Here is a 27,166-nt window from a genome sequence, read left to right as displayed (position 1 = left end):
GTAATCATTTGCGAGTCTAGGTAGATTGCTACTGAGGCGTTTTTCGTGTATGCTCTAGGCGTTGTTGCACATTTTATAAAAAAAAAAAAAAATAAGATAGATATTTTTAGTCGTTTTCCGTGTATGCTATTTTTTCTTAAATTCCAATTTTACGGTTAATTAGGACAACAGAAAATATTGTACACTTTCCAACATTTCCATTTCATATCTGCAGTGGAATTACTTAAAATTGAGCGACTGTGCTCTCCGCCAAACAGGTCAGATTCCTCAAAGTTTAAGCTAAGTTCAAGGTGCAGTATTGTTTAAATTGTTTCAGGCGTCATAACACGGCCAAAACGTTTCTCAGTCTAGGTCTTAGCAGTGGCAGAGTGGCCATTGTCATTAACCTTCCTGGTTGTCCTCTATCGGCAAACACCGCCATTCAAAATTCTAGAACAGTATTCTTTAGGAAAAAAATTATTCTGTATACCAATTGTAGCAGATGGTACAAGGAGACCAATCCATGTTTTTCCGTATACGTACTACATATATCACTGTCGTACGTGATTTGACATTGAGACCATCTTTAATGGCTTTAAATATTTACGTCGCGTTATGCGCTATGAGGTTATTTATCATTTACACAAAGTGGCAGTTGTTGAATTTGCATGAGACATAAGTTCTTTGATTTACTTTCCAGATGGCTTAGCAAGAAACAAATTATTATGTTGTTACCATACGATGGAGTATAACATCTTTCAGGATATCAATATATCTGTCACAAGAGCAAATTAAACTGGTAATTTTTACCTATATTTTTAGCTTAATTTCAATTAATAAAAATTCGTCTTATCTTATGTAAAAATGTATCAATATATTACATATCTGGTATTGAATAATTTGATTTTGATCATTTTTTATCAACTTTTGTTATCATAGGCTAATAATGTTATTTTGGAGAAAGAAGCAAAATTTCGCCAAATTTTCATCGCCTACTACTAGTAACAGTTCTTCTATTTAAGATTTTCATTAAAAATTTTAAAAACGTCCAGCATGGTAGTAAAATATTATTCAAAGGATAATATTAAGTAAGTAATAACGAATGTGCAATTATTTTTTTTTAAACTTATACTTATTGTTAACATATCAGAAATGTTGTCAATGTTGTTAGATGAGATCAAGTTTTCTATTAAAGTAAGTTAAAAAATAAATCATATTTTTTTATACTGTAACTAATTATTACTTTTTGAACATAATTTAAATCAGGTCTCCGACTTTATCGTAAGGGTAAGGAAAGGGTTACGCCTCTTTTTGGCTTAAGCCTTGGACAGCATATAAATGACAATACGCGTTAGCCCAGTCTGTCCCAATTTTGATAGAGAGCATCCGGTAGAATGGATCCTGTGCCTCTTCCAATACCACCAACCTTTCTAGGAAACGTTCTGCCCGACGGGTTTTTAAGTGCAGCCATGCCGCAAATAATACAATTGAATAATTACATTTCTCTTGAATAGTCGAGGTTGAAATCTGACACCGCTAACATAATTCGGTACATGCCGAAGAATATATTGTATCTCTCTATTAGTAAATATATGATTGTTTGAGAAATCATATTATACATCTAGAGATTTTCTTCTTTAATTCTGTGCCTGTTATATTAAACGTTTCTTTAATTAAAAATATTGTTGAGTATTGGATTGTTTGTGGGTATTAAAAATTAAGATATGAACACTTTACGCATCTCATAAAAAAGATGATTTTCCGTTTCAATGAGTTCTAATAAAAATTTCTTAATATGAAATTAATTAACATTATTTCATGTTTCATAAAAGAAAAGTTTTTGTATTTGTATTCATCTTCGAAGGTACGGATATGGCTGAAACAAAATTATCATCATATGAAGATAATGATGATTTAAGGACTCAAAATTTGAAAAATATGTGAAATTTCGTCCAAAGGACTTAAAAATTTGTCAAGATCAAACATGCTATATACTTTCAAGGAACCTGAAGTATGTTGATAAAAGCATCACTTTTAAATTCCAAATAATAAGACTTTGAACTTGAAACCGCAAGTGACAAAAAAATTCTTCTAGCAATTTTTACTTCAATTCTGTGACTGAAGTTCAAGAAGTTCCGTTTCGAGTGCGGGATAGGAATATTTGCATTTTCCTCAGAAATGAATTACATTTTTATTTAATTGAAGTATTTTTGGAAATTTACACTTCTTACTTGCCGCGATGCTAAAACATGACGTCATAAAGCTTTGGTATTTAAGCAAACTAAATGTAAACGAACTGAAATTTTGTGCCTTTGTCCCAACTCTGACCTCATTCTCAATTCTACAGTACTTTCGACCTTTCTGTACGGTGCTTAAATGTCCTCCGTTCTTGTGGTTGCATTTTAGTTTGGCGCGTTTCTCGTCCAATTTTATTTATATTTTTTCTTATCTTTCTCTTCCAAATTTAATGGTAAATTACATTTTTAAGATGTCATAAATTGTCACCTAAGTTATTACTAATAAATGGTATTTCTAATATTTTATATTAAGTAGAAATGACTTTCATAATACTTAACGATGATGTATTATTTATAAACAGCTTCAAAAGTATTTTTCCTTTTAAGAAATTAGTATTTATTAAACACTGAATAGGGTTTTGTTTTAGATTTAATTTTCAAAATATGGAGTAAATTTTGAGCGCTGTGAAGTTTATAATATAGAAGATAAAATAGCAGGACTTTAATTTTTTTTACAACTCAGCATTGATAAAACACTTTCTTTAAATATCATTTAATTATTTTCAAGTTGTTGTCCATCTTTGCCATCTGCATTTTCTGTACTTTTTCTACATAAACTACTGCGGCAAGGATGGACCATTATTTTTTTCAGTATATATTCATTCTTAGTTAAATAATTTTTGCTTGTAAAATTAGTAATCATTCAAGTAATACAAATGGAAAATATATTCATCTTAAATAATAGTTTGAACAAACTGTACTTCAGCAACAGAAAACTAATCATCGAATTGTTGAACTTTTGCAAAGAACAAGAGAACAATTTTGTCTAAAAATAAGAATGCTTCCCAAAACAGGAGAACATTCTACAAAAAACAAATTATCGCACTGGGTTAAAATTTATCAGTAAGGGATCGATCACGTGGTCTCAACTGTGTGATAGATTGCTCTTTTAATTGCGTTCGGTATCGAAGAAAAAAACTTAAAAATAGTAGGCTGACTAATGTTTTTTGAAAATTCTGTAGTTTAATTTCAATAGGGCTTAAAATAGTTTTAAAATAACTACACGTCATTATGTTATGCATTTGCTTATCTTTCCTGAAAATAATTATAAAATTTCTTCTTATTGAAAATTTAAGACATGACGAGTTAATTTAAAATCAGATGAAAACGAAGCTTAGTTTAGCGTAGATTTTGAATAAAACTTTGTTTGTTTCCAAGGCAACTAGACACTCCTACTTCCTCAAAATCAGATATCGTAAAAGCGACAAATATTTTACTTCGTAAACAATGCGCGGAGCAAAGCAAAAGAAGCGTACGGAAGAATTTACTGGAATCTTTAATAGAATAGTAATCTAATGTGGAAAGGGTAATCTATTAGAAAATGTGAGGACTTGGATTATAAATTATGTCTTGAATTTTAGAAGAACTTTAAGAAGAGTTTGTTCAAAACATACTTAGAACTAAGATTGCTTTTTTGCTTAAATTTAAATTTACTTTCGTAATTTTCTCATTCAACTGGATATTTAAAGGTGGGGCACATTTGATAGTGTATGTAGTTACCATAGGCCTTTGTATAGCATAATACAAATAAATAAAAAAATAAAAAAAAAGATAACTTAATTGCTAAAGGTCATTTCACGTACAAAACTATAGGATCAGATAAGATTATGTATATGTATCACAAAGGATATGTATCGACAAAATTCGAACTTTATTTCACAATAATCTTCCTTGTAATTTGTTTGCTTTTAGTCTCTCTTGTAATCTGTTTATTTCTCTTTTCTATTCTAAAAATATCAATATGTTTATAAAGAGCTATAGAAAAGCGTCATTTCAAAATTAGTCTTTGTATATAATTTTTATATGATGCTCACTATGCATAAACCTATGTAATGGCAAAAATCAAAATACAGTTTCTTAGCTAAAACTAATCGTAATTAGCTGAGCTAAAACTGCAAGAACTAAAATAGGTCAGCAATTGTATAATTCTTAATCTAACATTCAGGCTACAATCCTCCTTAGCTTGCCGCTATGTGTTCCGTAGTGAGATATATTTTGTGAATAAGTGAAAGCTGTGACTGCCATTTCTTGTAATTCACCGAAATATGCTTCAATAAAGCCAGTGAAATCTTCCTCACCCGTCTACTACATCAGTACCTTTGAATGCAAACGCTCCAAAAATTTACATGGTACATGTACTTTTCAATTTTTACATCGTTTCAGTTTTAATAGTTTTCACTGTCTGCTACAGCTTTAAATTTTCTGGAATTAACTAGACGCAAACTCAATTTATTTCGTAACGGAGATGAAATTTTTTAACTATATGCATAGATGTACTTTACTTAACATTGTAATTTATTAACCATGTCCCTGAAATATATAAAATGTAACTTGTATATAAATCTATAAAATGAAAGTTATGAAGACGTACATCACTCTTTATCCTGTATTATATAATAGTATTCATATTCATATTTTTCGTATTATTAGTAAGAGTTATGTTTTTTATAATTATTTGAACAGGTTTTTGGAATTTACCTGCATGTAATTAGAAATGAGGCTTGACACGCACATCTGAGAGAAATTATACTTGCTTAAATGAATGTTCTAGTTCCAGTTTTTCTCAAATCGTGCTAAGAAAACGTATTTATAATTCGTTTTCCAAGGTATATTTTACGATAAGTGCATAAAACACGGAGTTTCATTTAATCATATATATATATTATTCAAGATTACTCTCTTCTTCTGAATCAATAAATTAAGTGGTTATCTAAAAAGAGGCCTTATCCATTCAAGTTTCATACTCATTCCCATTATTCTTTAGTACCGCCAAATACATTAGCCTTAAGAATTTTAAGTTTCCGCCTCTTAGCTGTAGAGCCCACTCTATTATTCATTATAGTCATTCTCAATATAAAATGAGTTTTTCCGGGCTAGGTTCACCAAAAGTGCACTTTTTATTAATCGATTAATACTTTCATGCATAGCTGAGATGAATTTCACCTTTCGTGAACCATCTGTTTCCTTTACGCTCCGCCCACTCTATATTCGAAAAGAGAGTTCATCATGGAGTGTCACTTACGTTTCCATGGCCACCACCAGTTACTATGGCGACCGGCACATCCGAGAGCAAGCGTGAGCAACAGAGTATTTTGTCCTTCACTTTAAAGATTGATCCTTTCGACATGCTTTCTTACCACCTTACACTAGCCAAGGACGTTGCACCTGTTTCTTGAAGGAGTTGGATGACGTAGAGGATCTTTTTCTCAGCATATGTTATTACGTCACATAATTTGGTACTATTCCGCGCATAATACCATTCTTTGAAAAGGAACTTGATATAAAAATCATTGGTGTTTCTAGAGAAAAAGTAACAGCCCATGTTTCTGGACGTTGTTTACAGGATTCTCAGCAAAATGTTGCCGACAGGATTGGGTTTTGCCAGCTGGGAACTAGATGGTGAGAAATTTTATTAGTTACATACTATGAAATTGGGTAAAAAATTGCAGTTTTGTATACTATGATACGTTAGTATTACAAAAGTTACTTATGGCTAAAAAATAATATTAATTATTATTGGTAAAAAATTATATTTTTCTAACTTTGAAATCGAATAAACTTAGCGCATTATAGAAACTTTCTTCCCGTAGCTCGGAAAATGGATGCGTCGGATACAGGGAGCTCTTTATTGATTTAGACACGTTAATCAGTTTTTCTGCTTCCTTCCTCCAGACAGTTATTCTTAGGCATCGGAGTAAATTTGAAAAACGACTTTTAGGAGGAAAATATTATGTTTGCGTGTGTGTATTCGATGTTTTATTGCGTATTTAAGTTCAGTAAGGTCATTTAGAGTAGAAAAAGACTGCAATTTGGTTTTGTAACTCAACAGCCAATAAAAGAGGCATTAAAATTTTTAATTATGATAGAATTGATATTTCATTCCGAAATTAACTGATACGTGATGAATTAATAACAGCTCAATAAATACCAAAAATGCATTCGAGTTAAATTTCGTTTAAAAACTAAAGGGCAGCATTAAAATGAACATGTTTTTTATTTGGGTTTTAGACGTAGATTGTATGCTAGATATTAGATTCATTGGGTTAGATTGGTTTGTAAAATTTCTAATAAATTCCTGTTTAAACTATATTGTGCATGTGTTGAAAAAATTTTCTACTGAAGCATTTTATTCAGAGTTAGATGCGGCCAATCTAATTAGAGTTAGATTTATTATTAGTGCCGAAGACAGTAGCCATTTTTATACAAACAACATAATTCAGCTGGTGAAAAATGACTTGTTTTAAGGAAAAATTGTGGCTCTTTCATCTGCCATATGGCGTTTTTAATCTCAATTGCAACTTTTCGTTCCCTATTGTTAATTCTCGTTTAATAGATTATTTAATTTATATAAACCGAATGTTTGGAAGAAGTATTTATTTTGATAAACATATTTATATATAATATTAGCATTGCGAATGTATTTTAGACACTGGAACTATGTGAACGTTTGAAACATTTAGCAAGGCATAATATGGAAATTCGATAATCCTACCTGTTTTATTTATCATATAATGTGGGCATTTCTCTCTATATATATATAATGTGTGCCCTCTTAAGTTATATTCATGAACATTTGAATTAACTTTTTTAAAGTCTTTTGCTCGAGTTGACATTTCAGATAATTTTTACCTAATTTCACACTGATTGATACCCATGGCGTAACGGATTTGCCAGAAATTTAAAATTACATCCTTTAGAATCGCATAAATATACGAATGTAATATTTGTAATTTTAATATTAATTTATTTTGCTAAAATATTTATAGTAATTATATAAATTTCTGTTCTGAGTGATTTTTACCCAAAACATGTCAAACAATAATAAACGAAAATTATTTTTTTTTATTGAACTACGGTATATATAGCTTGATTTTAATGTCATTTGTTTATAACTCAATTAGTACCTAGGGAGAGAGAAAGCAAATCTACAAATGTTTGGTAGCTCATTTAAATATTAACCATTTCATACATATTTTATCTTAAGATGGCATTGCATCTAACAAGTGATGTTTTTGTCAAATTTAATTAAAATTATTCTTGAAAATTATGTGATAAATTTTTTACTTAGATATTGAAGCATATATGATAATTTTGAGCTTATGATTTAAGCTTGACAACATCTACATCATTAATGTCTATACCTCGTTGAGCAAGCAAAACTATTTAAACGCTAATTCTTATATATTTTCTGCTAGTGGCTGTGCGGTTAAAGCTCTGAAGCACTGATCTTCATCCAAATCTTTTCACAATAGCAAAACGCGCATTTAATACTTGTTTCTTCCTTGTGAATGAATATGAATATATTTATTCATCAGAGAATACATGGAAATGTGTGTTAAACATGTTTGATGGAAATTTTGCGACACATTGAGTAACCTGTTAATGCATTAAATTCCTCCACGAACGCAGATATCTTTTGATGTAGACAAGTATTTTAAAATTATTAATTAGCTGATATTGAGATAGATTTAGTTTTTATGAAAGTAAATTTTTATTACGTTTCTGATAAGGATCGAGAACGATTTTTGTATTTCGTTAGATTAAAAAATAACATATTTGTCAGTTGTGTGTTAGTAATTTTTGTCAAATTTTTAACTGTTTGTTTTTAACTGCTTGTCAAAATTTTAACTGTACGTTAAATTAATAAATATTTTATTAGCATATATATATGTTTTAGAATTTTTGATTATAATAAAGTAGCAATTCTACTTTTCTTTGCTGAATAAAACTTAAACCTGCTGTCAACCCCGATTACCCGTGGAAGGATTAACTAGATTTTAACCGAGATAAAATAAAAATAAAAAAAGAAACCTATAAGTACCTTTATTCAGAAAACCCAGTTAAGAGAATTATATTCTCTTATTCAGATTCAGATGTACTTAAAGATGGAAAAAGTACTATTACAAACCTAAAGCATAAATAAAAATTATCTTTAGGAAACAGGAAAAAAGAAAACTAAAAATGTGTGCGATAACAGAAATGAGAACGGATTAAGAAACTAGAAAGGCAGAGGGCAGGTTTTGATCTAATCGCTTAATACTACATATTATAAAATCCTCTCTGAAAAGATTTTCATCTCTCTCTACCAATTTCGAACGAAAATTACTGAAATCACGAACACAAGTGTTTGTTCATGTATTGTTACCGTGTACGTGCTCATATATGTGCGTGACTACGTTAAAAATACTAAATATGCTAAGAAAGAAAGCGCGTCCACCGAAGATTATAGTCCTATCATTTCTAGCAGATTTTACTTAGAAATTAAGCAACGACATTTGAATATTGTTGAGATAAAAAGACTGATCTGAAAAGGGAGCCTAGGAAAAGAAAATTACACTTCTAAATGATTATTTGAAGATGAAACAGTACACATTTATGATGACCAATAGGAAAAGATCCAGTTTTTTACGTAAATTCAGTTCTTTTAAATTGTACATTTTTTTAATATTTCTGCCTGTATGCCTTGGATAGTTTAAAACTCGGTTAATAGAGGTTAAATTTTAAATAGACCAGTTTTTCTCTTAACTGGGTTTTCTGAATTAATTTATTTGCTGTTGTAAACCTGTTTATAAGTAAATAAAATTTAATTCGTATAACTACAAACAGTCTATACAAGCTATTGCTATTTCGTGAGAAAAATATACAAGCTATTATTATTTTGTGAGGAAATATTCACGAACCAAAAAGAGAAAACAACATGTGAAATTTTATCAAATTTAGTTTTTTTAAATTTAACGTCTACTACCGTTTGTGATTGGGGTAGTCCTTTACCTCTTTTAGCTGCCGCACAAACATTGTACATTCTGTTAAGAAACTATCTGCTGGCAAAGCACGAAGACGGTTGTTCTAACGATTGTAGAGTTCATCCAAAGTCTTCAGCATAGCTAATGGTCATCCATTTCGTCATCATCCTTATCATCCCTGCAAATTTTAGTGTTGTCCGTATTTATAGCGTGACTGATTTTTTTTCTTCGCCCAAAGCATGAATATTTTGGTTGCTGTTTTCTACATTTATGGATTCACAAATGTCATCTTTAATGATATCTTCTGATCATTTTATCCTTCGAAATATGTTTACTGTTTATATTGCATTGTCAGTTGGCTTATCGCCATAAGTGCTGCTTTCATTTTCAGACCATGCAAACTGCATCTTTCCTTGTTATGCGTAATAGGAAGAACATTTAATGATCCATAACTAATAAAATAGTACAAACCACTGATGAGAGAATTTGCAAATGTTCGGAGTTTTTCTTACCTTTCCTAATGTTACATCATTTCCCCAGCGATTTTTTAAATTGATTACCAGCTCGATTAACAGAGACTTCTGCTGATAAAGGTCGGGTTAAGAAAGGTTCCACCATATAACGCAGTCAAGTGGAAAGAATTAGCTAGGATTTTTTTTTAATCTACATCTTATAACGCAGTTAAAATAACGGATGCAAATGGTAGCTATTTGTGACTAACAGACTAAGTTTCAACAACCAACAGTCTAGGCTTTAGCTATTTGAAACTTCAAACCTATACGCTAACATATATCTAGCCCATTTACCAAACATGCAGATCAACTAGGTGGGCAACAGCTCTACTTGCTAGTTGCTACAGTACTCTCCTGAAAACTAAAAACTATTTAATCCAATATATATTCTGGCGAGAACTGTCGGAAAACGATGAAGATACAGAACATAATAAGTAATATAAAATAACATGTTAGCTACAATAAATTTCAAATTGGTTTAATTTTTTTAACTGTTGGAAAGCTTACTGTATAGCTATACCTATAAGCTAAAGCTTTTGATGTATGTTGTTTTGCAAGACACCTAAATCATTTGATGACAGTTCCAGAATACCTCAAAACATTCTTCCTTTTAGACACTTCGAACATGTTTTATTTTGCGAACGGGTAAAATTTAACGTCAGAATAACTCCCTTCTGCAGTCTCCTTTTCGGTTCTAAAAATAGCTTATTTTATGATTTACATCTGTGCACATTCGGGTTCTTTATGCGGCGTAGTTTTCAGCAAAGGATTTCTATTACAGTTTGGAGACGCTATCTCCGCAAACAAGTGCAATACTGTTGCCTTCTAATAGCTTTATTTATTTGTTACTGTAAAGTTTAATTTGATCTTGACTTGATTTATTTGTATGATATTGGAGCTAAAGAATTATTCTTCAGTATAGTGCATAAATTCTTAGTGAATCGTGGGGAAACTAGATCAATACCTCTTAATATTTGAAGTATATATGTATCAACATGATAATGTCATCTGTTTTTTAAATCGATTCATTGAATGTAAATATGCAGTATGCTTAATTTTTACTTACCTTTCAACATTTTAGACTTGTTTAAACAGACAAAAAGATTACTTTGGAGTAAGATGCATTACCAATTCAAATGATTCTTAAATTTGAATTTACTCTCATCACTAATGAAATTTTGATTCCCAGAAGAAACAAGAGTATGGCTTAAATATGAATATAATCTGCATTTTAAGATGGAAGATTAACTTTCGTTAATTATGGATTCAATAAAAGCATACAGCAGATATAACGGTGAAAAATATAAACTTTACTAGGAACACAATATTACGTTTCGAAGTGATTCTATGAAGATTATGTATATGTTATACATCATTACATTATATTCAAGATATATACGAAATAATTGATATAATTATGTTACTTTAAATGAATATGAGTAGTTTGCATAGCCTTTTTTATGTTACTAATGTGGAAAGATTTTATTTAATTTTGTATAAAAGCTATATTACTCAATTTTAATCCCTTACAAAAATTTCCATTAGTAGGAAATGCTGAGTTGTCAACCCTTACACTTAAATGCCGTGATATTGTTACCAAGAAACCGCTGATTTTACATAGTGTATACTGAAATGCAACATATTTTTTAATCTTGGAGAAGAGGTTTAATGTTTTCCATATTACTGTTAAAAATTAAGCGAAACAAATACTTTGTATGAGAATTATTATAACTAGAGCATTAATATAATCGTGAAAATTCTGGAATTTATTTGTGGTTCATTTTATACATAATATCATTTGTTGCTTATTATATTTATTCCCATTACGGAAACAGATTGTACAGGCTTTACAAAAGGATACTGTAGTATGTACAGGCTTTACAAAAGAATACTGTAGTATGTACAGGCTTTACAAAAGAATACTGTACTATTAGAGCCGCCTACAGTGACGCTGAGAAACGTAAGATTTATATAGTACAGGATAGCAATGCCAATGAGAGTAGTCCTAAGTTCGTATGATTATCTGGCTCTTGCTTGCTGGGATTGTAATGTGAATTATTGATATATCACATGCAAGAATTCTTAAAAGAATGGAAAATACGTGATCTCTCTGCGTTAATTTCTGTATTAAAAAGCCCATATTTAGGCACGAAATTCTTTCTTTGTGACCTTAACGTACAGTGTAGCATTTATAGATATTAGATTATTTCTTCATCTAAAACTACAAACTGTCACAAGTATCATTTAAAAAACTATTTATGTTTCGTTTTTGCCAAAAAAATGTGACCTTTTATGGTTTTCTGATTTAACCATTTAACCAAGGAGGTCAGGTTTTTCTAAACGTTCCTCAAGGTGGTGTTAAGAAACTAAAAATAATGAGAGGAAGAGGACATGTGTAAGCGAAATAATGGATTTGACGGAATATGAACCAACCATGAAACTATTAATAATTTTAGACGGGATGAGAGCCATACCATTAGGCAGTTAATACGTGTTTAAACATACTAACTCTCTAATTCAGAAGTCAAACAACAAAAATCAGCGTTATATTTTCAAATTTTCTGTGAAAATTTAGTAACACGCCGAACAAATACTAATTCAGAAGTTAAACAACAAAAACGCTGATTTTTGTTGTTTAACTTCTGAATTAGTATTTGTTCGGCGTGTTACTGTGTCTTAATACTAACTCTCTTTAATATCAGAAAGGAATTCAATGAAAGAAAGGGAAAACGCTGCGTTATAAATCTTTGTTTTTCCTTTTTAATCTAAAGCTTTTGTTTAACTCTTCTTAGGGATACAGTAAATTGTGGATGTCTCTTTTAAACTTCAGTGCCTTTTCCATGAGATGATCTAATCAGAGATTACAATCAATTAGCCATAGTGCAAAATAAATAAATAAATAAATATAAAATAATACACATTTTAATTCAAAATTTTTCTCAAAAACTTCCATTTCCGGTTTCTATCCTTTCTCTTAAGAACTATGACATGCTGTTCTGGTTCCTGCAAACTCAACGCCTAATAGTCATGGCTTAAGACCGTTTATGTTATGCTTGTTTTTTTTTTTTTTTTTTTTTTTTTGTCACTTCTTCAAAAATTTCTACTCATACATTTCATGGTGTGGCTACAGTATGCAAATGAATTGTGGCGTTCACGTCTGATATTCTACCGTAAGAAACAATCTGCGCTCAGAACTACCTTCAAGCATAAGCTGTATAGAACGCCGATTTTCAGAGGCCGCAAGTTGTTCTCGCAGTTGTCTATGAAATAATTCACGTGTATACTTTATATAGAGTGCCGGGCCTATTTGGCCGAAAAGCACATTTTAGAGAAACGAAAACTAGCCTGATACGTTCCTGGGTTCTGTCTCGAGATTTAAAGAAAAAATACTAGCAAAGATCCGAAGTCGAATAGTAAACAGATGCACACTCAAGTAATTAATATCAGAAACTAGAGCAATAAAGTTTCTGGTAACAATAAAGTGGGTACTGCGAAAAGTGACTACTTCAGTACTGCGTCAAGACTGTAATCTCAATACTGTACAGTGAGAATAAAAATTTACTTCTAAATTTCGTAATTTCTTTGATTTATTCTTAGCCTGAATAATGAGGAACTGTAGTACTTAAATGAAAGGATACCTTATTTAATATGCAGCATAACTGTATATAAAAGAAAAACTAATAATAAAAAATCAGTAAGAAATAAAGGGGGATACAAAGGAATTTAAGATTTATCTAAAAAATAAGATTTAAAATTTCCATATAAGGTTATAAATTCTTATTCGAATGAAAATCACTTTAACAACTTTTTGCGCCTCACTTTATGCGCTATCTTCGAACCTTTTATTTCCTGTCATGGTTTTTCAGAAATTTTCTTCAAATGACAAATAAGAGGTTCAACTGACAAATAAGAGGCTTTTTAAGGTTTCTATAACAACAAAATTGTCTACATTTTAATAAGTTACTAGAATTCTAAAAGCTGTGGTAAATATTTTACAGCTGTGGTCGTCCAACACTTTACTGTCTTCACCTGGTCATCTTTTATTCGCAAAATATATTATTGCCCTTTTTCTTTCCTTAAAAAAAAAAACGCTTTATGTTTCAATTCCTAGACATGAAAACTATGCCTTTACCCGCTTAACTCCCAAGTTATTTTTTGCAGCCTGTTCAGTTTCACTGTCAAAACATGTTCCAAGGTATTTCTTGAATGTTACGTAAGTTTTATTTTTACATTTCCTTAGAAGCTTTCTTGTGTCGTAAATAAGAAACTATCGAGCCGCATATTGAGTTCACTGTTTTAAGTTCTGAGACAGTAATACAATAGAATTGTATCCCCTACATAAAAACTTAATTTTGTTTGTGTATATATAATTTTCTAGAAAAATATCCAAAGAAGAATATAATATTTTACGGTACGCATATTCATGGCATACTTTTAATATTGACTTAATGTGTTTCGATATTTATAAAACTTTTTGATATGAATAAATAAGCAAATTTTTAACGTGAAAGGTCAATTTATTTATATGAGCATGCCAAATGGATTTTGCCATGTCGTTCTATAAACGGCGTTAGATGTATTTTGCAGGGAGTTAGTTTAGATCATAGGAGAGGCGTTTTATAAAATTAGTAAAATTCAAATTACACTTTAAGAATTCCGCAAAGAATGAAAATCAATCACGCAGATTTAGATGTGTCTCGTATGTTTCTTGTGCTGATTTCAATTTTCAGAGGAAAATACAAAATCGAATTAGGGAAACTTTTTTAATAAATAATATAAATTTGCTGTAGTATTGCACATGCAATTAAAATTCTGTTTTACTGTTAATTCAGCAGTTTATTAATTCCTGAAGTCAACAGGATTTCACTTCCGACGAATGTTTAAGAGCTGCGTTTTTATGTAAATGTCAGAAAGGAATATTCTCAAGATTCTTATACTTGATTGCCGCGATTCAGGCATTTAGCGGAAAATTTTCTTTACGGTAATTAATACGTTTACACAAATTTCTTCTGCGCTGATATCGTCAACATCAGAAACATTAAAATATATACACTTTAAATATATCTTAATAAATGTCTGGATATTGAAAAACTTAAACAATTATTCAACTTGCTTTCTAATGCTTCTGAGTTGCAGAATTAATAAGATAAATTGCAGGGTGGATTAATATTCTTTGTCCGTGGACTGTTTCAAACCGCAGGGAGAAAAACATACTGAAGGATTTCTGTGTATTATGTAAAACAGATGAGAACCAAGCAAAGAAATCCAGTTAAGAGTAGATACTAGAAGAAGACCTAGTATCATATGCCCCTTATCCAGAAGAACTTAAGGAAACCAAGTTTTTCCTTTAAACTTTTGCGCACTAATTTGATACATGATGCTTGCTGAATTCCATGTCTGTCAAGCCCTTAGAAAAATGAAGGATTATTCAGTCTATGGGTTACAAGAAATTTGCTCTTGTTTCAGGCCACATTTACGCATTTTGTATATGTTCAAGAGTCTTATAAATTTTATTTATATACTCCTATGCAAATGTTCGCTATTAAACATTCTCAAAGCATAATCTGTACAAATAATGCCTTGATGAGCGTATGCTTAAATGTATGCGTCAAGCGATGCATTTAAACTTAACTATCGGATATTAATAAAATTATCGAAATATTTATATGCGCATATAAACGGAATAAATTTTATTATTCAGTTTCAAACTGATCATTAACTTCAGATTTGGCACCATAAAAATTTTGAAACAGAATTAAAATAATTGTATTATTTCATGCAATTATTGAGCAATTATATTAATTTTCTTACAGTAATTTCAGTGTAACGTAAGATAACTGATATTCTTTATTTCTCTGATGCTCCTTTTATATACAGGAAAGCTACTCTGAAGAAATATTATTGCTGAATCTAATAAATGTTTCCTTTTTTACTAAATGGCAGATAAAATAATTTTAAAAGTTTATTAGTAAAACAGTTTATTAATAAGTTTATTTTTGTAAAATTATTTATCACTGACCCGCTTCAAGCTGTAGAATACTTTCAAACACACAAAATTCACAGTTGTGGTGATTACATATAATTCAAAAAGGTCAATTGTCTATTTTTGTTTCTAATATTTGTATTTATTATGTAATCCTAATTTTTACAAACGATTGCCTGAACATGTAAAAATAAAATGATCTTTTTTCCATTTGATACTTGCAATTAATTAATATTAAACTTATTTAAAAAAGAAAGTAGGAGATACTTTTTTAAGCCTAACTAAGTGTGCGTGACCATTTAACAATACTTATAGTCTCTCCAGTTAAGAGTAGATACGAGAAGAAGAAACCAGGATCATATGCGCCTTATCCAGAAGCTTAAGCTTCCTTAAGCCAAGTCCTAAGGAAGCCAAGAAGAAATTTAAGATGCAGGAATCAATAGATTAATTGATAATTCTTAAAGTACGAATTATAGAGGCATTGAATGGAATTGTAAAATTTCCATTCAGTGCCTCTACCTTATAACATACTGAATGAAAATAAACATAATGAATTTCTTTCAACACTGTGTAGTGTTTCCATTGTAACTGGAAGCTACCCGATAAGTCCTGCAGACACTACTGGACAAATAGGAAGTTATCGCTACGCCTATATAATATCGCTATACAACGCACGAAATATAAAACGAATTTAAAATGACCTTTTTTATTGGGTCTTATTGTAACAGAACAGGCACAAATTGTGCTAGACATGAAACTTCCATCACATCTAAATATTCAAGTTAGCATAGCATACAGTCAAATTCAAACGTTGCTAAACATAACCTAAGTCTACAAATTATGTAGAATATAGCTGGTTCATATTTTACCGGCAGTTTTTAAAACAACAGGTAACAAGTAAAGGCAGAATCTAACCTTTAAGCAGAGCTGTAGCGAAATTCTAACAGCAGAACGTAAATGGCAGAATTTCTGATCTAAAAATTTAAAACTTAAAGCTTAAATACACATAAAACTAATTTGCATTCTGGTGAAGAATAGGGAAAGAAGAAGTTATAATAAAGTATTATATTTCCTATAAATAATAAAATGGCTTATTTAAATTTACTATTATTAGTTCTTTAATACTAGATGTAGTACTTCTACTTACATATTTTTGCAGTTTATTTATTTTTACTTTCAGATTTAGAGCATTATTCCTTTTGAGTAATGCTACTGAAAAGCATGTCAAGGAGGTATATGAATCAACACGCCATTTTATGTTTTAAAAATGCTGTTTAAAATGCTAAATTAGTTTTGACACCACTACAGAGTACTTTAATTAACACATACTACTACTTCTTAACATTAAACTTACCAAAAATAAAATCAAACATTAGGTAAATACAAAATTAGTAGTAAATTAAAAATGCGTTTACTATTTTTTCAATATCGTCTTTACGCTCCAGTTTCATCAGAGAGAATAAAATGAAAATGTCTGTGAATTATTTTCTGAACTCTTAAGGTGTCTCCCATAACAACTTAAAGCTCTTACGCTAAGTTTGATATACAAAAATGTATATGTGGAAGCGAATGTGACAATTTAATATAGGTGAAAGTAAAATGCTAGAAAAAGACATTGGTGAAATAGTACATATCCATCCACGTTGAGGCATGTCTGTTTTGCGCGCTTTAGAAAGTGTGTAAAACTTACATGACTCTTGCTAAACAGACAGTAAAACCACTTACAAACCACGCAGTATAAACAGTCTGTTTTGCACTCTTTAGAATTAAACGCTTTTATAAACATTGAATTTGTGCAAAACATACATGACACTTGCTTTGAAGTTTTCAATTCATATATAAGAAAATAGCTATAAAAGATTAGGAACGACGTTATAAAGAATAGCATTCATTGATAACTCAGAAAAGGCTCATAAATTCAGGATTTTATGAACCAAGGTTTTTTTAAATTAGAAATGCTGCAGAAGATCTCTTTCGGATTTGAACAGTGCTTGCTAAAGCTGTATTGTACCTTTCTTATGCCTCAGCTTCAACGGAAAGAATATACTTAACGAAAAGTAATAAAATAAAAAAAAATAAAATGGGAATTTCTCTGAAGTAAAGCTCCTTTTGACAAAGTTAATTTGAAAACATTTATGTGTGAAAGTTTTTAATATTTCTCAAGTGATTTTAATTTAGCAAAATCCGGTAAAAATAATAAATAATTATGTTCAAAGTTTTCTTATACATAAAATATCTATAATATTCTTATATACTGTAATATCTTTTTGAAAATTTCATACGAAATAAAATAGAGTATATATATATATATAAAAAGAAAATTACAAAAATATAAGCTACGTAGGTGACAGTGAGTCTAAGCGTTTGCCTTTCTGTATTTGTTGGAAATTTGTTTATTTAGTAGTTTTACGTCGAGTTTATCTATAACAATATCTTAAAATATTCTAAAAAGCAGAAAAAAGCAAATATAAATAGTGTTCTTTTTTCTCCAGATCTAGTGTATTTTTTAATAAGTTAGGATTAAATATTGTAGGTGAGTAGTCACGCTACTGTTACGCATACAAAGTTACAGAATGTGATATTTTATTCTTACCATTTTGAGCGCATTTGTCTCTAATTTCCTAGCAGATATCAGTTTATTTGCGTTAATGATTTATTAATGAGTGGGCAGAACCTATTTTGGCATCAGGTCAAAAAAATTCATTCACATATTTTCGAAACGGAAGCTATCTTACTAAGATAAAGCATTTCATTACCGATGACGTGAATAAGAGAATATGAGTATTACGCTTGTGCCAAATTTCGTTACCATAGTAACAGATTGTGTATAAATAATACTTGCCTCCCCATTAATGATTAAATTCGACGGTCGATAGTCAGCTCTAAAACATGGTCATTAAGCACACTTTCCATGTTGAAGTAATGGAAGAATCAACGTTCATACTTAATGTGTAGAGATGTCAAGTAAAACAGCTTAAATTTGTTATCAGTACCGTACCGTTAAATGCATCTGCAATAATTGACAAAAACTTTAGATACTTCTCCGTGTTCTGCTGAAGTAGATAGTCCTCGTGTGCTATGCAATTATCTAAATAATCCTAATACAAGTTTCATCATTATAATACTTAGCTTAATTTTTGAATTTATATAAATTTTCCGAGGTTCTTTTTAATTGAATTATTGGGATTCTTTCCGTTACAGAATGAATATACAGTTTTCTGCATCAATATATATGTGCCAACATTGCCTTTTTAAATAACAAATTCAATATATTATTTTTATCACTTTATAAAAATGTCTTTATTTTCATATTAAACCCTGTTCAATAATAAAACGTTTTACTAAATTCGGCATTTTAATTTATTATTTGATTATTGAAATAAATACGCTAACAGATATTTTTATTCCGTTTATATAAACATTTTAAAGCTTTGGATTGAGCTTTTGACGAAAGTTCCCCCCCCCACACTGGTTGGTTCATCCATCTTTGTGTTTAAATCTATGTGGCATATGTTGCTATATAATGAAAAAAAAAACCTAATTGAGATTCACTTAAGATTTGTGAACAAATTATCCACCGAATTCAAATTACCTGTTTTTCTGTAATTTTTAAATTTTTTAAACATATAATTTTATCACCTATCTATGCATGATACTTTTTATAGTGCAGTTTTAGTTATGTGCACTAATATGTAAAACCACCAGTACTTCTCGGCTGTTGTGATTTCATTCTCCAAATGTGAGCCAAAGAGTCAAATGCGGTAAATTTATATTGCGTCACAGACAGTTGTGCAATGACATCCTTAAGCGGATAAATTTTCAGCTGCCATATATACAAACATATACAAATGACCACAAATACATCGCTTTGATTCTGATACGGGATGTCTTACGCAAATATGGTGAAATAACCATCATTGCGGACCTGGCCGCCATCATCTAGATTCCATCCGCTTCCAATGCATGTAGTAGCAATTGCATCAAAGCTGCAAAGTCATGTTGCTGCAAAGAAAACTAGATTTTAAATCAAATTTTTCACCGAGAAATTAAGTAAACTAAATATAATCATTTTTACATATTTCATTTCTGTGCTATGTATTATTTCATGAAATTCTGTTAGTGTCTTATTTCAGTTCGCATACGGACTCCCCAACTGAAATAAATTTACAGTTCAAATTTGAAAAATAACCTCTAGGAATCTGGAAATCTTCTAAGTGTTCGACTTCACTGCACCACAACTGCCACTTGTGATCCAGTGATGATGGAAGTTTGCCATCCCAGTTCATGTCATGACTCCACATTTCTTGTAGAATGCACTTCAACTTTATAAAAAAATTTCCAAGAAATCCGATAGGATCATAAATACGACCCACTACTCGAAGAATAAACCTTTTTGAAGCAGTTCCGTTCTTGACAAACTTTGATAATTCTTTAACGTTGAAAGATATACTGTCCTCATCTGGATCCCAAACTAGACGCAGCACCTTGGATGGTGAGTCAAGTCTCATACGTGAGCTTTGTTCTTCATCGATGTCGAACTCAGCATCGTTCCACAACTTACGCAATTCCGTGGAATTGGTTTTCCATTTTCGTATTATCATGCCACCTTTTGAGAATTTCTACACTTTCAGTCGTAATTTTCAAAGCCGCTTGCAAGTCTTCTTCGTATCCAATCAAATTGTCGACATAAAACCATTCTGATAGTAATTTGCATCAGGAAATTCTTGTTTACATTTATCAAAATGATATTTGAGAGTTGCAGCTAATAAATATGGACTTGGTTTTAGTCCAAATAAAACTCTAATAAAGTTCATTTCTTGATATGAATTAGAACCGATATCATCAGTCCAGAAGAATCTAGTAAATTTTCTGTCACTAGGATCGATCACAATTTGTAGATACGCTTGCTTTATATCCGCTGTGAAGGCGATTGTATTTTGTCGAAACTTTAAAATCATTTCAAATAAATTTGGATGCAAGTTTAGTCCTTTAAATAAACAGTCATTAATCGAAAGTTGCCCTCCTTCATGAGAAGACCCATCAAACACGATTCGAAGTCGACTAGTAGATTTGCCCTCGCGAATGACTGCATGGTGGGGTAAGTAGAATAACTGCTCAGAATATGACACTTCAATATCTGACGACGAATTCTCAATGATACCTTCCTTACGATAATCATCAATTACCTTTTTATAATCCTCATAAAAAGCTGTATCATTTCTAAATCTCCTAACCAGACTATCGAGCTACTTCTCTATTATTTGCTAATTTCTCCTCCATACCTGGTTTCCACGGCAACTTTACACAATACCTTCCATCTACGAACCCAACAGAATTATTAATTTCATCAAGTATCTCCTGTTCCACAAAAATCAAACACTCCACTTCCTTGTTTTCAGTACCTAAACTTTCCAGTTCCTAGAAACGCCTGAGTTCAGCTGACACAGTGCTTTTATCACCCAAAACTAAGTTCACAGCAACCGTTTTACTCATATCACCACAATTTCCTTGCAAGGACCATCCAAGTTCTGTGTTTACAGCTACCAAAGACGTATTTAACCTTTCAAAACATTTTGTCAAATTCCAATAAAAATCTATACCTATTAATTAACAAGGAAATTTCATTATCATCTGACGCTTGATTATATCCCCACGTTAAAGTTAATCCCTTGGCTTCCATTTCAGCTCTCGTACTCTCATTCGGCAAATTAATCGCAGCCCTCGAAATTTCATCTGTCTCCAATACCTGTATTACGATTTCTTTTCCATCTAAAATATTTCGCAATCTCACTTCAACTCTGCGACATATTTGCAACCAAGGATCCTTTGCTCTAAATGAATAAATCTTTAATGCTTCTGACCTTAGACATTTTAATCCCAACTTAATAGATACATTTCTTTTAATAAAACTTTTCTCACTACCGTTATCAAGCATTGCAATAACTATACCTGACGATTTACGACCAACAATTTCTGTCATAACACACTGCAATAAAATCACATTCCTATAGTTTACAACTGAATTCGAAATAGTAGGCTGAATTTCGATTTCCTTTGGTTTTCTTCTTCCGGTTTTGAATTAGATTTACACTTGCTAGAATTTTCAAATTTAAAACAAATAGCTTTGGCATGTCTACCAAAGCAGAATGAATACTGTTTAGAGATTATTACATTTTTTCACAAAACAATTTGTGTTACAACACAATAGACATCTCCTTTCCTTAATTAATTTATCCCTTTTTTGTTGTACAGTCATGTTTTCACATTCAGTCTTATAGTGACCTTCACCACAGAATAAACAAACTTGGGAAGTTTTCGTCATAAATTCTGTTACTGACGCGTGTTGATTATTACGACTCGGAGGGAAATTTCGTTTCTGATTTCGAACATTGTTTTGTTTGTGTTGGTTAGAATGAAATTTATTATATGATGATACATTATTAGAATTAATACGGAATGCTTTTTCTCTTGCACTAATAGCATTATGTAAAAACTTCATGAATTCCTGTAAATCATGACAATTATTTATATTTTTGTTGAATTCTGAATTTGTTGAATTTTGTTTGAATGAATATTTTGTTGAAAATAAAGAAAATTCAAGAGTCAATTCTACTTGCAGATTTTTTAGTATTATGTTAGTCAGTATTGTTGTGTATGTTTCCGATTTGACATTTAATTCTTCTAAACATCTAATTTGAGTTTGGGCTTCAAAATAAAGGTTCCGAAGAGCCTGAATGTTGGAAGCATTTTTTACAGGTGTCAAATATAACAAATTTAATAAATGTGACAAGAGAGCATTTATTAAAATGTCTCTTTGGCCAAATGTTTCAGAAATTAATTTAACAGCCTGTTTATAATTCTCTGGAGTAATTGAGAATCCTTTAATGCTAGCTAAGGCTTTACCACCTAATAACGACTTTAAATAGCAAAATTTGTCAACCTCAGTTAAATTAGAATTATTATGCACAGAATTCTCAAACTGATTCCAAAAATCTAAATATTCTGAAGGCTCACCATAGAATCGAGGAAGCGAAAGTTTAGGAATTTTAGTTCTGTTTTCTAAATGCAAAGTTTTATTTTCTACGTGAACATTTTCTGGATTTACTGTTTGTTCACTTGACTGATATGGAACCTTTCCAATTGATTTAATTTTGTTTTGCAACTTTACTTTAACTGGTATTATTTTTTCATTATATTCATCTACTGTGTTAATTTCATCGTTAATTTTCTTGTTCTTCTTTCAACAATTCATCAATGTCACTATTTAGTATGTTAATAATTTCAATTTTACTATTCAACTGTTCTAAATATGAATCACATACATCTATGTCAATATCTGATTCATTCAAATATCTTTTTATCTTTTCTACTAACTTTAAAGTTTGTTCACGATATATGTCACGCTTAGTTCGAAGTTTTAACAATTTAGCCATTTTCACAGTTTCTAGTAACAGATTTTACCCCTCAGATACTTTAACAATAAATTCTAATTCTAGAATTCTAAGAAAACAAACTGTAATTTTCAACAACAAATCACACTTCAAAGCATTAACAACGAATTCTAATTCTAAGAAAACACAACATTTTCTTACTTGCAAATACATTCGAACTTCCAAATATCAATGCAAACATTCAGTAAATGCGAAAGCGAAAGTTGTAAATTTTTATCAAACAAGATGAACGATATCAAACCACTTTACTACTTCGACAATTACAAAATATTTCTATTCAAACAAATTTTCAACAAAACTATTTACTCAGCCCACCATTACGATATTTCCCGGCGACAGCACACTTATTACGAAGCGATTAACGATAGGAATGCGTAGTTCGAAAAGCGAGTATAACACTTGACGATTCTTGTTCGAACGCTATTTTTGTTTCGACGAGTTTGCATCAGTCTAATTTTGATCTTGATTTGGTCAGTTTGAATGCCTAGCAGACATCAGACCGCATGATCTAGAAAAATACATGACGATATCTTTCATTTATATTTAATGAAAACACCAAAATATATCACAGTAATGCAGACACATCGCAACGGCGAACCTATAGTTACATAATATAGACACACAGAATTCTTTTAGCGCAACAGCGCCCTCTATACTATGAAAAGTTCGAACTAAATACAAATCAAATACAAAGTATTTAGTATTGTACTGCTCGAGACGTGCAGTCTTTGGGAGGGAGGCAGTGTTACGGATTTGGCATTTAAATACTAATGTTGGTAAAATTACAAATTAAATTGTTTTATTCCCTGTGCAGTGCAGCGCGTTACGAATATTAGGAGAAAGCTAGGTCGGAAAATCAAAAATACCAGAGCACATGTATTTAATATTTAATAAATAAATATATGTTTTTGATTTCGAGAAAATACCAGAAAATTCCCGCGCATTTAAAAAGCTTATATAAACGGCATGAAAACCTCTCAGTTCGTTAGTTGTTGTTTTTAAGAGTTTGTATAGAGAACGGCTCTTTTTGACTATAGCGAAGTCGCGGATTAGCTTTCTCTAGCTGTTTTGATTACGTTCTGCTGAACATTTGAGTAGTTAAAAGATAACTACTGTGAGATATTGTAATTCTGCACGAATATCTGAGGAAATTTAGGCATTTTGGTTTACTTGTTGTGATAATAATAAATGTTTTTCATTTTTCATCGGAGTTGTGCATTTAATTCATAACGAACCCTTACGCACGCAGTAATATTTATCAATTTAAATTTTTCTATTCTATTATTCATTTGCTATTCAAAAGAATGCACCTAAGATTTTTTTTTTTTTTTGAAATTTTGGTGTGATATATCTTGATAGGAATGTAGACGAATAAAGCTGTCTGTTGAGTCAGTGCCTGTAATTACTCTAAATAATCCGGTCAAAAGTTTAGCACACCATTCTACAGCTTGAGTGTGACAAGGGAAACTTTAGAATCCGATTGCAGCGACATGCGAATCTTTAACGGAATTTAGATGTGCTCATCTGTAATGTTCCTTAATAATGGAGGAGAAGAGATATTGCTACTATCCCGCCAAATCATGCTGGCCCAGTTTGTTGCTTCGAAACTGAGTTTGGCGTGGTGAAATTTTGAAGAGTCTTTTCTCTGGAAAAGTAATCGAGCTTCCAACCAATCGGCACAGCAGTAGTTCTGGTCAATAACGCCATTTCTCAAACCAACATTAATTACAGTTCGTTCTCTGTGTATCACATCAAGTTCTTCAAGGGAAATCTCAGTCAGTGCCAGATGGGAAATTATGGTACATGCTGTATCTTTAGCTAGCCCTGCAGAAGAAAATACATAGCTGATATATTCTGATTCTGGCTCCTGTATGAGCGAATAATGGTCCTTTTTTATCAGTTTATCAGTTTTATCAAGAATATGATATTTAATTTTAACAGGTTTTTCAAATTAAATATCATAAGGGCCAAAAGAAAATTATTTAGCGTAATTTGTCATAGAACGTTAAAAAGTTCTTTTTTATTTTTAAACTGCGTTTTAAATTTCAATTTCATTAAATATTCTAATTTGAAGCTCATTTTCTTGCAGGAGATGCAATGCTGGAACAGAGAGAAAGCAATCGAGAGCCACAACCATATGTACAAGTGACGAGAAGGACATGCTTTACAGAGCACCGCAAGCGGATGTCTTGTGGTTTGTTTCTAACTTCTTTCGTCGCTGTTTCTTGGGTTGGAGGTACTCATCTTCTACGAGCGATGTACGTCGACTACTCCGAAGCATTAGCAATCAATGCACAACTCAACTTGACGGCTACGAACAATCCACAGGAGAGCGAAAGGAGGAGTGCAATGCTATATCCTCTTTACAATGCTCCCTTCTTCACAACTTGGATCTGCACCACATTGAACTTTTTGTTTTTCCCAGTTTATCTCACTTCGAGATTTTGTGCACCAGCTTCGGAAAAGACATCCCTTAAAAAGGAACTCACGTATGTTATTCAACATGCATGTTTGCTTTTTATAAACTTTTCTCAATTATTGGGTCATAATATACAATTTATGTAACTTGCCTTCCAGAAACAATAATTATTTTATATGAAAAGATGTTTAAAAGTATGCGTACACTCTTTGAAGGTTGGTAGCTCCAAATAGCAGTAAATATGAACTTTTGGTGTGTCGTATATGTTAAAGTATGCGACACAACAGATTACAGTTTTCCAAACATTTTGGCTAGCTGATCCTCTTCCGAGATATGTTTGCTCAGCTTCCTTTACTCTTGCAACAATAATATGTCAAAAATCTTTTGAAAGTAATCTGTAGGCATTTATAGGAAACGCATAAAGTATTTATTGCACATTCATTCCATCAAACTGATAATTAAACCCCGTCATGCAGAATTTTACCGATTAAATCATAGTAATGACTGAAGAATTCTTAAAGAATTAATAGTAAATCACTCTGCAAAACATGCACAGATATTTGCCAACTTAGCAGCTGTGGAAAGCATTGACAGAACATTCTACTTTCATGTACTGCATATCTTTTCACGTGTGGATTTATGATCATATGTTTAGAGTATGAAATTTGTATGTTATAATTCCTGTTCCTTAGAGTAAAAAATGGAATTTATATACAATTTTGGCCAACATGTTATGAAGGGTTGTTTGAACTGAACTGGTAAAATACTTGTAAAAATGCTTTATGTTTCGAATATTTGCTCAAACAAGACAATGCTTATATGTTTGTTTCAAAGCTGTTTAGTCAATAAAATCTCCCGGATATATTCTTGTTGTCTAGTTGGTATTTAACGTCCTCTTACTACCCCCGTGAAAGATTAACTCTTCCCATCAGATCTCCTCTTTGCCGAACCTTGGTCAATAACGTCAACATTGGCCAGCGTCGTAGAAACTATATTATAGGTTTTCAAAATATCTGCTATTGGCATTAATACACTCATGTCCATAAATTAAGGATAATTCGGAGTCACGCGGAAATCGAACTCTAAAATAAATATGTCACCTGTAAAATCACTACACACATCTTCAAGAATCATATGCAAATTTCAGAAAGTAACCAGATGACACCGATGGTACGTCACAATGACAAGAGTGTAAGAGACTGATATATAAGGAATACAGGCAAAGAAGTAAAATTGTTCACAGGCGCTTTATAAGCATTTCAGTGCAATAACCGAATAGTTATGACACAGGACGCATTTGGATGATTTTTTGCGTAGTAGAATTATCGGCCGTCTGGAATGTGGGCGTACCCAACTGGAAGTATCAGACGAACTTAGAATTGCCCAGAGTGTCATCTCCAGGCTTTGGCAACGATTTCAAGATGATGGTAATGTGAGTAGATGTTACAGCACAGGTCGCCCCAGAGTTACAACGCCGAATGAGGACCGGTATTTGGCAGTTACTGCCAAAAAAAACAGGTAGAGCTCAACCTCAGACCTGTCTCGTCAGCTTTCTTCAGCCACTGGTACGAGAATTTCAAGACAGACCGTGTTCAGACGCTTAGGGCAGATTGGTCTATATGCTCGTAGACCTGTCAGATGCGTTCCACTTACTGCAACTCACTGTCGCCTGCGGTTAGCCTGGTGTAGAGAGCATGCCTTATGGACACCGCAACAGTGGGTTTGTGTGATGTTTTCCGACGAGTCCAGGGTTAGCTTGCAGTCTGATTCTCGCCGGACGTT

At 31.5% G+C, this 27,166-nt stretch overlaps 1 protein-coding gene across 4 annotated transcripts in view; it reads left to right on the top strand.

Annotated features, from left to right (window-relative positions):
* The window catches only part of LOC118186414 (solute carrier family 35 member F3-like), a 618,729-nt gene that overhangs the window by 514,098 nt on the left and 77,465 nt on the right, over positions 1–27,166 (top strand). For 3 of the 4 annotated variants that reach the window (XM_085815872.1, XM_035356499.2, XM_085815873.1), the window contains exon 2: positions 25,055–25,454. In XM_085815872.1, coding sequence (XP_085671998.1) covers positions 25,055–25,454 — 400 coding nt within the window. Of the gene's footprint in view, positions 1–5,385; positions 5,676–25,054; positions 25,455–27,166 lie in introns of those variants that run through there. The other variant, XM_035356500.2, reaches the window with a different exon arrangement.

Source organism: Stegodyphus dumicola, chromosome 4, assembly GCF_044657685.1.
Source record: "Stegodyphus dumicola isolate Sdum_Otavi_A_Nest chromosome 4, ASM4465768v1".
Classification (NCBI taxonomy): domain Eukaryota; kingdom Metazoa; phylum Arthropoda; class Arachnida; order Araneae; family Eresidae; genus Stegodyphus; species Stegodyphus dumicola.
The sequence above is the reverse complement of the archived record's forward strand: the minus strand, read 5'-3'. Positions and strand labels throughout refer to the sequence as shown.